Here is a 16,749-nt window from a genome sequence, read left to right on the forward strand (position 1 = left end):
GTGCAACCTCCACAACTCGATATTGAAGGGACCGTCGATTTATAGAATAACAATCCCAAACTACTATTCAAAACTATTCAAAAATCCGTGAAAGTGAGGAGGATTCCTCAGTTTCCAACAAAGAGAAAATCACATCATCGCATTCCTATCCATTCCCTAATTGACCTACATTTGGACGCGGCCGGCACTGGCATTGCCTTTCGTAAAGTATGAGATCACCAGTTTTTACGCATTGCAGATGCTAGTCCAACGCAACATAGGTTATCTGGTAACAACGAAGTAGCAAACCGCGAGCGGTTAATCTTTCTCATGCTAAACTATGTCGTTACTATCTGAAGTGATTAAGTACTTTGTAACAATCCCTTTTGTTACGCCCGCTCAGCCCACAAGTGACTCTAACCACACTCTGGGTCGGCTTCTTTCCTCCGAGGTTTGCGAAATTAGAAGAAAAACCACAAAACAATTAATTTGATTACTGGCGGAAATTTATTGAATTTTTGCTCTAACGGTCCCTAACAGCCCTAATCTCTTTATATTAATAAAAACTCACGGTTTCTATTTGTGTGTGGTGTCAGTGTCAGGCCCGTCGATAAACGCTCGCTGGTTGGTTCCGCAATGGATTGGACGATGTCTCCGTACCTAGTCGAATCCTTGGTCTCCTACCTTGCCGTTCGCGCCAATCGTGCGGATAGCCCCGATTGCGCCGATCTGGCTTCCCCGACATCTGCCCTAATAAAAATAACCAGAGAGCTTAGTGACGTGTTCGGTGTATCATCCAAACCATTTGTGGGATAGTTTACCCATCCGGGATACAGTTCGTTTATGGTATTTGTTTATTAAAGGGCGAACACGAAATTATTGCGACACATTCAACAGGGCATAACTTTTCTACCATTGGGTAAAAATCAACCAAATTTTGCACACTTTCTCATTGATGTGTATTGTGTACATGCTGTCAAACTCGAAGTCGTGTTTTTCGATTCAACGAAAATGGAGGTGAACCAATGCGAGTTGAGAGAACAAATTCTTTCCAAACACCTGGAATTTCCTGACCTGTCGCACCGGCAGTTGGGAAAAATGTTGAACATTCACCATTCAACCGTCTCCAGAGTGTTGAAGCGGTTCCAGGAGCGGTTGACGTTGGACCACGGCAAAGGAGCTGGAAGAAAACCGGAACCGGAGAACAAAAAGACAGAGGGAAAGGTGAAGCGGATGATTAAAGCAAATTCCAACGTCTCAAGCCGTGATTTGGCTAAAAAGATCGGCATGTCGCAGAGCTACGTCCAGAATGCAAAGATGAGAGCTGGATTACATACATACAAGGTACAGAACTTCCCAAACCGCGATGAGCGGCAACAATCGACGGCTAAAACTCGGGCACGGAAGCTCTACGAGAAGATGCTGACAAAATATGGCTGCTGTGTGATGGACGACGAAACGTATATAAAAGCCGATTTTAGGCAAATTCCGGGGTTGGAGTTTTCACCGGCAAGAGCAAGTTCGATATGGACGACAAATTTAAGAAGAAGAAAATGTCGAAGTTCGCCTCCAAATATCTCATTTGGCAGGCCATCTGCTCTTGCGGACTGAGGAAAGAGCCTTTCGTGACAAAGGGCACAGTAAATGGCGAGATCTACAAATCTGAGTGCCTCGAGAAGCGCCTTTTGCCGTTCTTGCAGCAGCACGACGAAGCTCCGCTATTTTGGCCAGATTTGGCATCATGCCACTATTCTAAAAGTGTCCTGGAGTGGTATGAGGCCAATTCTGTCCATTTTGTTCCAAAGGACATGAATCCGCCAAACTGTCCGGAGCTGCGCCCGGTGGAGCAGTACTGGGCAATAATGAAGCGGGAACTTCGGAAGAGCAAGAAGACAGTCAAAGACGAGAAGGACATGTTAAGAAAATGGAAAAAAAAACTGAGAAACTGGTACCGGATGACACTGTAAAGACTTTGATGGAGGGCATCAAGCGAAAATGCGTTCAATTTTACACTCAAGGCTCCATCGATTAACTTTTCTTTTGATTTTTGAAGTAAATATATGCATAAAACTACCCTAAAATGTTGGTTTGATTCTAAACATTATAAGAAAATTGGCATGACATTTTCGGTGTCGCAATAATTTCGTGTTCGCCCTTTATGGTGGTGATGATCGTTCGTGACAATCGTGCCGACTGCCACGATTCCTCCGTGTGCGTCGAATATGCTGATTGTACGGATCACACTGGTCTAGTTCTCTTGGATTCGCAGGTTTAGAGTCTCGCTTCGTCCACTTGTGTCAGCTTACCGTTTTTTATGGCAGTGACGACTCCGGTGGTTTCGTAGAACCTTTCCACCGCTTTATGGAGAATAAATTCCTTCACTAACTTTTTCTTCGTGAGCTAAGGTGTGAGTGCTTTCCTGGTGCTCAAGCAAGTGACCGAGCCTATGTACTTGCAATCCTCAGGAACTGGCGAATAGGCCTTTTTCTGTAGCATCCACCCATCAGACAGTACTGCTACCAAAAATACCACCGTTTATGGGGGTATTGTGGGTGTGTCTTGTTGTTGAGGCTGCGTGCAAAACCTTCACAGCGTGTTGTGTTTTTTTTTTTTTTATTATTTGAGCGTTAGCCGTCTTTTGCCTTCTAGGTTAATTTTGCATGATACCTAGTTTAATCTATTTATTTGCATGAATTGTATTATATATATATAGCTTTTATATTTATTATTAAAGTTTGAATTAAGTCCCTTTTTTAAATGATTCCAAACTTCTCTCCCATACCTCTCTGTGAATTTTTTTTGAAAGCATCATCACGTCAAAATTTATATCCTACGCCACTAAGTAGCGCTAACTTTTGTCCGCCAATAAGGATTTGCCCCGTTAGTGGTTAACCTCAACCGGATGAACTTTTCAACACTTCAATGGTACTATTTAACTTTTTTATTGTTGGAGATGCTGAACTTCAAATATCAGACTTAAAGTTGCCGTTTTATACGATAGATGAGGAAATGAATGTTTAGAGTTGATAGTTCCGTTAGAATACGGCAGTGTGAAAATTGTATATAGAGAGTAGAAAACGAGCAAAGGTCAATTTTGATCTCAATCATCTCGTTTACCAAACTCCCCTGTTGAGGAGGGATGGTGAGGGGTACCTCTGGAGATCATCAACCCGGTTCGTTCCATCCTCCTTTCTTCCTGAACGTGTATACCGTATGCGTGATAATGTTTACACCATCGTACAAGTAAGGTTCCCGTTTCACCTGTGCATACAATGCCTTGGTTTTCTTTGCATGCACGTAACCTATAGCTCATACCATAGTAGGCTGTGTATAAAAGAAAATGATTTACTTAGTTTGACAGTTGCACCATGATGAAGTGGCAGCGTATTCGTGATTTGTCCCACGCGCAAATGTCGCAAAAAGACATTTCAATCGCCGTGAGAGTGTCAAAAGGGTTTAAGACCGAGAAAAGAAAGGACAACTATCCGCGAAGGTGGCCACAGATCGTCCGAGGTCAGCTCCGGTTCCGAGTGTTATCGCTGCTATCAAAAGGAAGATTCGGGTGAATCCAGTGCGTTCAATTGGCAAAGGAATACGGGATCAGTGACTTTACGGCACGATCTTCCGAAGATTGCGGGGTGAAGTCGAGGGCACGGAAAAAAAACTCACATGATTACCAACCGCATCCGGGAGCTACGAGTCGAACAATGCAAGAAAATCTTGAACTTCCTTAAGCGAAAAAATCCGGTAATCCTATTCACAAACGAGAGCATGTCTATCCCGTATCAAATTCCAGAACCGACCGGTATATTAGTTCTCTTTCGGCAACAGACGTGGCCGACGAGCACAAGAACGTGTATCTGACCAAGCATCCTGCTAGCGTTATGGTGTTTGGATTGTTGGCTTCCGATGGCAAAAAAATTGACCCGGTGATCATTCCAGAAGGCGACAAGGTCAACACGGAGGTCTACATCGGGATTTTAAGTAAGTATGTTCTTCCGTGGATCAAAGAACAGTACGGTCCGAAGCCAAATGTTGTATTTCAACAAGATGGGGTTCCGTGTCACACCTCGAACCTCACTCAGAAGTGGTTGCAGGAACATCTTCCGTTCTGAGCGAAGAATATGTGGCCGCCATCCAGCCCCGATCTTAATCCGCTGGATTACTCAATATGGCACGTCATGAAGGCCAAGGCCTGTTCAAAACGCCACCCGAGTACAGCAAGCTTCAGACAAACATAAACCCGTACCTGGAGAGAAATGGATCCAGACTACATTATTAGAACCTGCCGTACATTCCGGAAGCGTGGGGAGGCCGTAATTGCAGCAAATGGAAACTCGATCGATGATTAACATATTTAAAAAATCTGGGAAACACCTCCCTTTGAATAAATAAAAATAAAAAACGGAATCTTTGAGATTTTTTTTAATTTTGACATTGCTCAATGGTGCAAACATTATCACGCATACGGTATGTCACACGCGATGATATGATTGACATTGTGTCAGACGATGTTACGTTTTTTCTCGTGCTATGCAATCCAGTCTACATGCAGATTTTATTGTTGATGTTATTTCTCCAGCAGATTTGCTCGCTCCATTCTCTGGGAAGTTTAAGATCCACGCAAAAGCAAATTAGCGATGACACGTACGATTAGACTTTAGCTCAGGTCCGGATCCGTAGCAGAATCGTGAAAAATCGAGAGAGAAAAGATCGGAAGAACTAGACGGATCTGAAAGCTGGACGGGTCCGAATGCTGGACGAGTCCGAGAGCTGGACGGGTCTGAGAACTGGACGGGTCCGAGAGCTGGATGGGTCCTAGAAATCTGGACGGGTGCGAGAGCTAGACGGATCTGAAAGCTGGACGGGTCCGAATGCTGGACGAGTCCAAGAGCTGGACGAGTCTGAGAACTGGACGGGTCCGAGAGCTGAACGGGTTCGAGAGCTGGATGGGTCCTAGAGATCTGGACGGGTGTGAGAGCTAGACGGATCTAAAAGCTGGACGGGTCCGATAGCTTGACGGGTTTGACAGCTGGACGGGTCCTAGAGATCTGGACGGGTCCGAGAGCTGGATGGGTCCGAGAGCTGGATGGGTCCGAGAGCTGGATGGGTTCGAGAGCTGGATGGGTCCGAGAGCTGGATGGGTTCGAGAGCTAAACTGGTCCGAGGGCTGGACGAGTCCGACAGCTGGACGGGTCTGAGAACTGGACGGGTCCGATAGATGAACGGGTCAGAGAGCTGAACGGGTCCGAGAGCTGGACGGGTCCGACAGCTGGACGGGTCCAACAGCTGGACGGGTCCTAGAAATCTGGACGGGTCTGAGAGCTGGATGGGTCCGAGAGCTGGATGGGTCCGAGAGCTGGATGGGTCCGAGAGCTGGATGGGTCCGATGGCTGGACGAGTTCGAGAGCTGGACGGGTCTGAGAACTCGACGGGTCCAAATGCTGGACGAGTCCGAGAGCTGGACGAGTCTGAGAACTGGACGGATCCGAGAGCTGAACGGGTTCGAGAGCTGGATGGTTCCTAGAGATCTGGACAGGTATGAGAGCTAGACGGATCTAAAAGCTGGACGGGTCCGATAGCTGGACGGGTCCGACAGCTGGACGGGTCCTAGAGATCTGGACGGGTCCGAGAGCTGGATGGGTCCGAGAGCTGGATGGGTCCGAGAGCTGGATGGGTTCGAGAGCTGGATTGGTCCGAGAGCTGGATGGGTCCGAGAGCTGGATGGGTCCGAGAGCTGGATGGGTCCGATGGCTGGACGAGTCCGAGAGCTGGACGGGTCTGAGAACTGGACGGGTCCAAATGCTGGACGAGTCCGAGAGCTGGACGAGTCTGAGAACTGGACGGATCCGAGAGCTGAATGGGTTCGAGAGCTGGATGGTTGCTAGAGATCTGGACAGGTATGAGAGCTAGACGGATCTAAAAGCTGGACGGGTCCGATAGCTGGACGGGTCCGACAGCTGGACGGGTCCTAGAGATCTGGACGGGTCCGAGAGCTGGATGGGTCCGAGAGCTGGATGGGTCCGAGAGCTGGATGGGTTCGAGAGCTGGATTGGTCCGAGAGCTGGATGGGTCCGAGAGCTGGATGGGTCCGAGAGCTGGACGAGTCCGAGAGCTGGACGGGTCTGAGAACTGGACGGGTCCAAATGCTGGACGAGTCCGAGAGCTGGACGAGTCTGAGAACTGTACGGATCCGAGAGCTGAATGGGTTCGAGAGCTGGATGGTTGCTAGAGATCTGGACAGGTATGAGAGCTAGACGGATCTAAAAGCTGGACGGGTCCGATAGCTGGACGGGTCCGACAGCTGGACGGGTCCTAGAGATCTGGACGGGTCCGATAGCTGGATGGGTCCGAGAGCTGGATGGGTCCGAGAGCTGGATGGGTTCGAGAGCTGGATTGGTCCGAGAGCTGGATGGGTCCTAGAGATCTGGACGGATCTGAGAGCTGGATGGGTTCGAGAGCTGGATGAGTCTGAGAGCTGGATGGGTCCGATGGCTGGACGAGTCCGAGAGCTGGACGGGTCTGAATGCTAGACGAGTCCGAGAGCTGGACGAGTCTGAGAACTGGACGGGTCCGAGAGCCGAACGGGTTCGAGAGTTGGATGGGTCCTAGAGATCTGGACAGGTGTGAGAGCTAGACGGATCTAAAAGCTGGACGGGTCCGATAGCTGGACGGGTCCTAGAGATCTGGACGGGTCCGAGAGCTGGATGGGTCTGAGAACTGGATGGGTCCGAGAGCTGGATGGGTCTGAGAACTGGATGGGTCCGAGAGCTGGATGGGTCCGAGAGCTGGATGGGTCCGAGAGCTAAACTGGTCCGAGGGCTGGACGAGTCCGAGAGCTGGACGGGTCTGAGAACTGGACGGGTCCGAGAGCTGCACGGGTCCGAGAGCTGGACGTGGCCGGTAGCTGAACGGGTTAGAGAGCTGAACGGGTCCAGCTATCGACGGGTCCGACAGTTGGACGGGTCCTAGAGATCTGGACGGGTCTGAGAGCTGGATGGGTCTGAGAGCTGGATGGGTCCGAGAGCTGGATGGGTCCGAGAGCTGGATGGGTCCGAGAGCTGGATGGGTCCGATGGCTGGACGAGTCCGAGAGCTGGACGGGTCTGAGAACTGGACGGGTCTGAATGCTGGACCAGTCCGAGAGCTGGACGAGTCTGAGAACTGGACGGGTCCGAGAGCTGTACGGGTTCGAGAGCTGGATGGGTCCTAGAGATCTGGACAGGTGTGAAAGCTAGATGGATCTTAAAGCTGGACGGGTCCGATAGCTGGACGGGTCCAACAGCTGGACGGGTCCTAGAGATCTGGACGGGTCCGAGAGCTGATGGGTCCGAGAGCTGGATGGGTCCGAGAGCTGGACGGGTTCGAGAGCTGGATTGGTCCGAGAGCTGGATGGGTCCGAAAGCTGGACGGGTCCGAAAGCTGGCCGGGTCCGACAGCTGGACGGGTCCTAGAGATCTGGACGGATCTGAGAGCTGGATGGGTCCGAGAGCTGGATGGGTCCGAGAGCTGGATGGGTCCGAGAGCTGGATGGATCCGATGGCTGGACGAGTCCGAGAGCTGGACGGGTCTGAGAACTGGACGGGTCCGAGAGCTGCATGGGTGCGAGAGCTGGACGGGTCTGAGAGCTGGACGGGCTGAGAGCTGGACGGGTCCGAGAGCTGGACGGGTTCGATAGCTGGACGGGTCCGATAGCTGGATGGGTCCGAGAATTGGATGGCTCCGAAAACTGGACGGGTCCGAGAGCCGTTATCATAAACAGCACCCAGATCAGCTGCCTGGATAACTGCATTTCTCGAGTAACATTTGAAATGGGCCTATGTCCAAAACGTAAACAAATCAGGTTTTGATACCACCGTTTTGATAGCACTGCTTGATGGCTACTAATTGTGTAGAAAAGTTCCGCATAATCGAGAAAAATCATTAAAAATAACTCGATTTTCGAAACGGCAGATCAACGAAATTTTTCGATTTTCGATTTCGATTTTTCGACCATTAATTTATTTCATTTCATTGATAAGCCTAGTGACATAGAAGGGCCGATGATTGAAAAATTTCTAACCAATGCTAGGCCTTACTGCTTGAGGCAGGACCGATGATTTGTTTTGAATTTATTTGACGTTGCGAAAAGGCTTAGCAAAGAGCCTACCATTTCTGATGACAAACACAACGGCTTAACAAAAAGGGCCTATCCACAAAAAAGGCTTATTAATTTATGAAATTATATTGTTATCGATTTTCATATATTTTTGAAAGCTTTCCGCATATTTTGGATGCTGAATACTGAAATACAGTTACTATTGTTATTGTGAACAATATAAATGCCTAAAATACTTCAATTTTCTTGAATATGAATTGAATAGTGGCGGTCAAAACATAAAATTCATTTTCTGGTTTGTTTACGTTTTGGACATAGGTTCAAATGTTACTCTAGATTTCGCTTTTCGATTATTTGCTTTTGTGCGGATCTTCCATTCCCCCAGAGAATAATGAGAGGAGAGATGAGAGCACATATTTATGCTGGAGGAATAACATCAGCAATTAAAGATGGGTGCGTAGGTAGATATATATATATAACACTAGCTGACCCGTCGAACTTCGTCCCACCCAAAATTTGATTTTTGTTTTAAACAATTTCGAGCATGGAATTGAATTCAATAACATTTATTTACACGGAATGTTAATCGGTGTATGGAATCATTTATCAGGTCAATCCGGCGCATAAATAAACAAAGATGAAGGCTTTCCAAAACGTGAACATACCACATATAATCGGCCATGTGACAAGGCCCGTCGCTCAGGAGTTTGATTAGCTGGGCGAACCGCCAATCGTCTTGCATTGCGACTGCGTGAATCAATGTTCGATCTTCTGACCGGCGGCATAATGTCTCTGTAACACTTAAAGTTCAAAGTTGAAGAATTTTAACTCGCAAATGCATGAAAATTTCCACTGAAATCATTTCCAAAATCACTAAACATGGACTGCCAATCTGAAGATGCGTCACTAAACAAAATATCAATATGAACTGACGAAGCAAAAACATACCTGTCAAATGGCGAAATGTGAACACCATCTACGCGATAAGGAAAAAGTACTCAAAATTGAGTTTAAATAAACTCAACGTTGGAGACTGTTAAGTAAGGTTCTCAGTTTGGTAGAAAGATTTTTTGTTCTTGGTTTAAAAGCAATGTCAGAATAATTATAGAAAACTCATTTGTGTGAAAGTAACGCAATATGCTTATGTATGACACTCTAGAGTGCCATTTATAAGAAATGTCCTTTAAAATGTTCGATTCGGCCATTTTTGTTTGATTGTTTTTTCAATGTAGAAAATGTTCCTTGGGTAGAGACGAACACAAAAGGCTGGATCATGAGTTCACAAATTTCACATGAACACCAGAACCACCTTGTGAGAGAGTTCTGAGCAAAAAGAGATAGAAAGTTGTGTAGGTTTTTTTTTAAACTTAATCAACTTTGCAGAAGACCGCATTCTTCTATCTATCACATATAACGAGAAGCTTATTCTATAAAAGTTGAGAAAACGAAGTTTTCTACTAGCACCACCTAGTGAGTTAATTTCGACCTACATTTTTATTATTTTCAAGAGATTGGCCCATAGAACAATATTGATGAAGACATGTAGCTCTATTTTATCGACAGTAATCAACAATGTAACTAATCGATGAACAGATCACTGGGTGTCAATGAGTTAAATGTAGCACACAATGCTCTGTATAAATTATTGGAGCAATGTAAAACTGAAGTGGTATACATTTAAATTCTTATTGGATTTTGTTTGAAAAGTAGTCGAAGTCGAGGAGTCGGAGTTGACTATTTTCAAATCAAAGGAGTCGGAGTCGGTCGATTTAGATTCAACTCCGCAGCCCTGATAGCACCATTCCACTAGCATTGAAATGAGCAATCTCTTCCTCCCTGTGGAATGAACCATATTGATTAATTAAACAATTAATTATCACAACCATAAGCATCAGTATTATCACGTCCCGATACTCTGGAGCAGCGCAAGTGGCATATGCTTCCGTGCAACTGTGTCTACCCATCTCTTTCTCTCGCTGGCTTTCACTCGTCGCAGCAGGGATTCGTAAAATTTATAATGAGTGTCATAAATTATTCGTCGATAATTGGTTTGCATCATTCAATTATGATATTTACCGTCGAGTATGAAGCTCTGCACGCTTCCATCGAAATGCTGCAACTCGATATGTTTTGATTGGCTCGTTTTTCGCTGTTCGAAATGCATAATAATGCATATCATCATCGTTGCTGCAGCTGGTATGGAAAGTTTGATTCGACATTTCCATGATGAGTGTGTTTGTGTGTGTTTGAAACTGTGTCCCATTTTGACAAAGAGCCTGACATCATCGACGATGTGACGATAGGAACTATCCAAACAAAGCTCGCCGGAAAAGTGGAAACCGGGAGGAAACACATTATCGAGAATTTTCAAATGATCAGCGCATTTGACGGGACGAGATAAATGGAGCCATTATTATAATTTTCCAGCTGGTTAATTAATTAATTAGCAATTTTCACTCGGTCGGCGAAGTTCGAGATTGTTTTTCCCCGATTGTGTTTCAATATCGGATTCATTCGTACTATCACAGAGTACTTCAGTGGAGGTGGGCGGTGCTTTTTTTTGCGGCAGTGCGCATCCGAAATTTATTGAATGCAGTGTGAATTTTAAAAACCCGGCACTCGTCACTTAATATTAATTTCTTGTTTATTCGGGGGTGTTTGATTCCATTTCATTTCAGAGGTTCCGAAGCACGTGCCGCTCATTCATGGAATCCGACCACGGTACCGGCTGGGTGATATCGTCCGTGGCAATTGCTCCTCGGCCCACTCACGACCAGCAGCCAACCTGACGTGGTACGTCAACGAAATGCCGGTAAGTGATTAACTCGATTGTTCATGAACAACAACTTGATGCTTTCGATGGTGCGAGGGAGGGTATTCCTATAAACTCAATCAAATTGCAGGATCATCGGTGGCTTAACAGGGTGAAAATATTCATCAATTGACGTAGCTGATCCAAGTGTAAATGAAAGTGTACGTGCTTGAATTTACAATAATGATTCATATTGATTACACATATTTATAAGCAGATTGACGGATCCTTGACACTCTGCAGATATTGATTAAATCAGCTTCATCTTTAATAATAACCAATCACGTCGGGTACGCTTCGAAGAACTGGTGAAACCTTTCTAAAGAAAAATTATCTCACATCTAAAGCCCCCACAAACTCTCCGAAAGCAGCATTGATCAATACATTGTGCAGGGAACTCGTTGAAAACTTAACCCCCTTTCAAATTAACACAGATTGTTCGGAACATACCTTTCGGGCAATGGACAAAACTTTCCGATAAACAACTTGTTCAACCAGCAACATTCCAGCAACAACAAGAAGCAAAGAAAAAGATGCTGGCTGACGGCTGGTTACGGTCCTGGATGGCCTGCTACCCAACAGCCAGAGGTCACCAAACAACTTTTTCCTTCACCCCCACTCGGACCGAAGAAGTCCCATAGTCAGTGCGAAAAGGTATCCTCTCAATCTTTGAATTTTCTTTCAAGCCCTTTACCCGGACGGTCGGGTAAAGGGACACTCGAATGCAAATATTGTTATCTATCGCCGCCCTCTGAAAGCGGAGGGAACCAGAAGAAGAGTTTTGTAAAACTGAATGCCAAAGTATGAACTCGAGAAGAACCCTTAAAAGAGTTTTGCACCCTTCCAACCTCCACCACCACCAGAAGCCACGAAAGGGGGATTCATACCAGCACACGCAGTCTTCGTTCGCAACGGAAATCTTCGGGATGAATGGATGGATGGTGGTGGTTTGTCGGTTATCATATCAGAAGAACGAATGGAATTTCGAATGCCGGGCAGAAAAGTCATCATATCGAAAAGTGGTTCTGCACGCAGGAAGCACCTGAGGGTTTTGGGTCGTTGATTTCTTGCGTGGAGGCTTTATGGCTTTTCATGAGGGTTTCCAAGCTGCTTGACAGAATGCTTTTGTTTCCCAAAGTGTTTTGGATTTTTTGATGAAGACCGTTCGATAAGAGGCCTCAGGGTGATGGGTTGTATGGTGTTCTGAAATGTGTGTCCTGCTGTAGTTTGAACGTTGTCAATTTATGTGGCACCTTTTTGTTCGCAAGTTATTTGCTAATTAGTATTGTTAACTGGTTTGTCAAAGATGATTCTCATGAAATTTCATAGGACAATCGAGCTAACAAATTTGCTTTAACAACTTGGAAATCGTTACTGGATTAGATAAATTATGCACTGGATGCGAATGCAGGATGCTGGTCGGTGAACGTCCTTTAACAAAACCATGCTGTTTGCCTGTAATTAAATGTTTAACTTGTGCAAAAACACTTTGTTTTATTATAGATTCAAAGAGTTTAGGAATGCAGAACAATTTAGCAACTCCACGCTAATTTTTTGCGTCTGATTTTTTCCACCTTTGTAAATTGGATTCAAATACGATTCCTTCCAAAATGACGGTAGAAAACAGCATTCGAGAGAAGAGTTGAACAGCCAGAACAATGGCTTTACTATCTTCTGCGATACTGATTTCAAGAATAGTGGTGGCAATCCATCTAGTCCTGCACCCTTTGATGCATCCAATGTATTAAGAGAATGTAAGATTTCGTTGAGGGTAACATCCCAAGTAACAATGTTGGTTTTATGAGGGTTCTGTAGAGCATGATTTGGACTTGTAGAATGCTTTGAAAACCTCGATAAAACTAGCAATGCTACTTGGGATTATTAACTACAATATCTCTCATTGGCTCAAGAAGGTATGAGAAATACTGGTAATCCCGGTCTTGGTCATCATAACTTGTGTAAATATCCTGAAAAAACTCAGCAAATAAGTTATTGATCTCGCTAGTCATTTTTCCTGTTTTGTTGTCTAGATAAATTTACGAAGGATAATTATTTGACTTCTGTTTGTCTCTAACAAAGCTAAAAAATGATTTTGGGTCTCATTTAATGTTGTCTTCAACCTGAGTGTTATACCGTTCGTATGCGTTTTTTTTTATTTCACAGTTCAAATGATCGCATATGTTCGAATAAATTGCGAGGTTACTTTTATTTGGTTCTTTTTTATAGGCTTTATGAGCCTTTTGTTTTCTATTTTTGAGATTATTTATTTGCCTATTGTACCATGCTGGTGTTTTAGATTTCTTTGATTTTTTCCTTAGCTTTTTCGGTACTGTCGTCTCTAATATATCGTATACAATTTCATAGAACATATCTACAGCCTGCTCCGGGCTCGAATTTCTAATCAAACTATGCCAGTCAATAGAATTTAAATTGTTTTTGATTAGCTCATAGTTTGCATGTCTTAAGTCAAAATAGGTTTACAACAAATCGCCATCCAACATTATGGTGTTATCGAGTATGCAGTATAAAATATTTCATTTTTCCATAGAGGTGCAGGAGCCTCAATCACGCAGAAATCATCGGTCATATTCGTAAATAATAAATCTAAATAACAATTGTTATGATTTATGACATTATTGACTTGATAAATTCCAATCTCTGCGCTTTTGTCAAATAAAGAATGGAGCGTTTCGTTGTCTCCAACAATCGGTATCAATCAGATTCATTTTCGTCGTCAACAATTAAATTTGCTGCTCGTTGATTAAAGTCACCGTAAATATGAACATTTGCTTCAGGCTCACATTTAGAAATAATTGTATCAGCAATACTAAAAAACAATTCATATGATTCTTTTTTGGCACTTTCAGAAGGAAAATACACTGTCGCAAAGATGTGAATTTATTTCCAGTAAAACATTTGACCCAAACATTATCAAACTCCTTACTCTTGCTTGATTCAATCTTTTCCGATTCATAGTCGGTACACACTGCGATTAATACACCTCCACCAGACTTTTTGTTGGATAACGTTTTTTTACGATCATCCCTAAACACATTGTAGCGATCTCTGAAAACTTCTCTACTATTTAAGCTGGCATCCCAACTTGTTTCGGTGCCTAAAATGATAGGATAACTAGAAGCTGTTTATAAATTTCATTGACCTTTAGCCCGAAAGCTCTTCATCTTTGGTGATTATGTCTGTAACAAGTTACTGTTTGATTTTAGTTTTACATTGTAATAGTTTACATTTTGCATTGTTTGTTGATTTAAATTAGAAAATTTAATATTCTACCTACTTAAGCTAGTTGCCTAACCTAACGTGCCAGAACCCTAATGATCTGATGATCGGATTGCATGCAGGAATCTCTGAACCTTTCGATGGTAGCAGTTCTCCGTAACGCCAAGGTCTGAAGCCCAGCCAGGCGGTGGAACACAGAATTTCTAGGACGCGGTGGACTGTTGAGGATCATCCTGAGGATCTTGTTCTGGATCCTTTTTATAGTTTTAGGTGATGAGAATTTGCGCAACTCTCCTAGATTGGCAACTCATACTCTATGACGTAAAGGATTATTTGCTTGTAGACAGCAAGCTTGTTTTTCAGGGATAGGGTGGATCTCCTATTGATAAGCGGTTTGTTTTGTCAACATGCTCCCTGAAAATCAGCTTGCTGTCGAGTAATAGTCCGCGGTAGACTACCTCTTTGGACCACTCTACCACTGTGCCGTTTAGGCATATTTTGTTATTCTCAGACGGAAGAAGTCTGGGAGTTTTTAATTTGTTTATTGATTTTTTTGATAAGACTCAAAAAATTAACTTCACAGAGCCGAGTATTCTTGGTCACTATACAATACATCTTAAGACTATAGTCAAAAGGTACAACACAATAAACACTTTATCTTCCACTATCCAAAAAGCCTCCTCCATCAGAACTGGAACCGCTTCCAGTGGTTTCATTGTATGGCAGTTACGCCAACGTGGGTCAGAGCGCTTCAATTGCAGCAATGGACGCAAAACGTGATCAGCACTCACACACTCATCACGAAACGGTTGCTTTCCAAAGTCGACGACGCATCGACCGAAAGAACTGCTGATGAAGAACAATGAGGAGGATCACACAATGGTTGCTGCCGAGAAAACAGACGATCGCGTGGCACACATCGAGAGTGGCCTGCTTTTGTCGACAGCCGAGTGAACACAAAACTGGGAGATTTTGAGTGTGGAATAATTATGACCCGGGTCTTCGCCAGATTGATACGGATCTTCCAGCTATTGAATTACTCAGACAGGACATCCAAGCCTCTCTGGAGTTTTATAGTCAGAGCTCCGATGACCCTTCCCTTGTAGACGATGGGTGTGTCGTCTGCGAACAGAGACAACGATCCACCATCAGGGAGAGCCGGAATATCGGAGGTGAATCGATTGAGCAGAATGGGCCCAAGGATACTTCCTTGGCTCACACCTGCACCGATGTCGAAGGCATCCGATGTGATGCCATTCAGAAAGACCTGGAACGTCCTGTCCGATAGATAATTTTGTATGATCTTCACGAGGAAGATCGGAAGACCGTATCGATGCAACTTGTACATCAGGCCATCATGCCAGACAATGTCAAACGCTTTTTCAACGTCTAACAATGCCATAGCAGATGTTGTAGAAACAGCCTTGTTCCGTCTAAGAATGTTTGTTACTCTCGTCAGTTGGGGGACGATCGATCGACATTTTCGAAATCAAACTGCTTCTCGAGTAAGATGTTGTTTTCTACGGCAGATGTTAGAAGCCGGCTGTAAACTGCCCTTTTGAACAGCTTGGATAACCCTGAGAGAAGGCTGATGGGTCGGTAACTTGAAGGAGAGGAAGGATCCTTCCCAGGTTTTCGAATGAGGATGACTTAAGCCAACTCGGAGGCACTGATTGAGCTCCCGATTCACGATGTTGTCGAAACCTGGGGCCTTCATGCTTTTGGAAGTTTTGTTATAAGCTAACAGTTCATCAGCCGTGATCGCGGATTCTTCGGGAAATATGTTAGGAACCTGGTGGTGGAGCTTCGTGCGGGCTGCTGATGTTTTGTCCGAGATTGTGGGAGCTGACGAAATGTTGACCTATCGTGGAAGCTTTCTCTGCAGGTGTTATCAGGTGAACCACTGAACCGTTCGGACAACTCAGTGGAACCAGCGGTGGAATAGGCCTCGGTTTAGTTTTAAGGACTCCAAAAGGGTTTTGCACAATCTGGGTGGGAACGGATGTTATTAGCAAAATTCTCATTTCTGAGTTCCACCATTTTGGCTTTGATAAGTTAAGTTAGACGGTTGGAATGGGTCTTCAAGGTAGGCAGTCCAGTTCTCTGGTACTGCCTACGCATGGCGTTACGGAGGCTTTTAGTATTCTGATCAAGGTTCAGAGAATTACTCACCCATCTGGAAGCTGGCACGTATTGTTCGCGGGCTCGGGATACCGCCTCCTGGACGGCGGTTGGAACTTCCCAACTTATCCTATGGTAATTCCGACGGGAAGCATGAAATCGATTAACGGAGGAGCCCACCTCGGCCACCACCAGAAAGTGGTCCGAGGTTAACTCTTGGTGGGCTACCGGTTGGGAGATCTTCTCCATGTTGCTGACGAAGATGTCGATGATGGAGTACACGCCAAACCGGCTCAACCGGGTGGGAGTGTTTCTTGAAGGTCGTCGTTTACACAGCAAAAAAATAATTTTGATATCACGTCAAAGTGGATGCACTACAATCATGTCGAAAATATGGTGTAATATTACTTGCTAAAAAGGACAAAATTATCATTAATACAATGCATGAACTGACATTACGCTGCTTTTACTGCATTTGTTTATTTATGTGGTCATAAAAATTA

The 16,749-nt window shown here is 44.7% G+C and overlaps 1 protein-coding gene across 1 annotated transcript in view; it reads left to right on the forward strand.

Annotated features, from left to right (window-relative positions):
• LOC135712956 (uncharacterized) overlaps positions 1–16,749 on the forward strand; it is a 108,137-nt gene that overhangs the window by 46,956 nt on the left and 44,432 nt on the right. The window contains exon 3 of the mRNA XM_065236056.1: positions 10,755–10,888. Within this exon, the coding sequence (XP_065092128.1) occupies positions 10,755–10,888 (134 nt within the window). The remainder of the gene's footprint in view (positions 1–10,754; positions 10,889–16,749) is intronic.

Source organism: Ochlerotatus camptorhynchus, unplaced genomic scaffold (genome assembly GCF_037179485.1).
Source record: "Ochlerotatus camptorhynchus isolate MF236.1 unplaced genomic scaffold, CSIRO-AGI_Acam_v1.1 ptg000523l, whole genome shotgun sequence".
NCBI lineage: Eukaryota > Metazoa > Arthropoda > Insecta > Diptera > Culicidae > Ochlerotatus > Ochlerotatus camptorhynchus.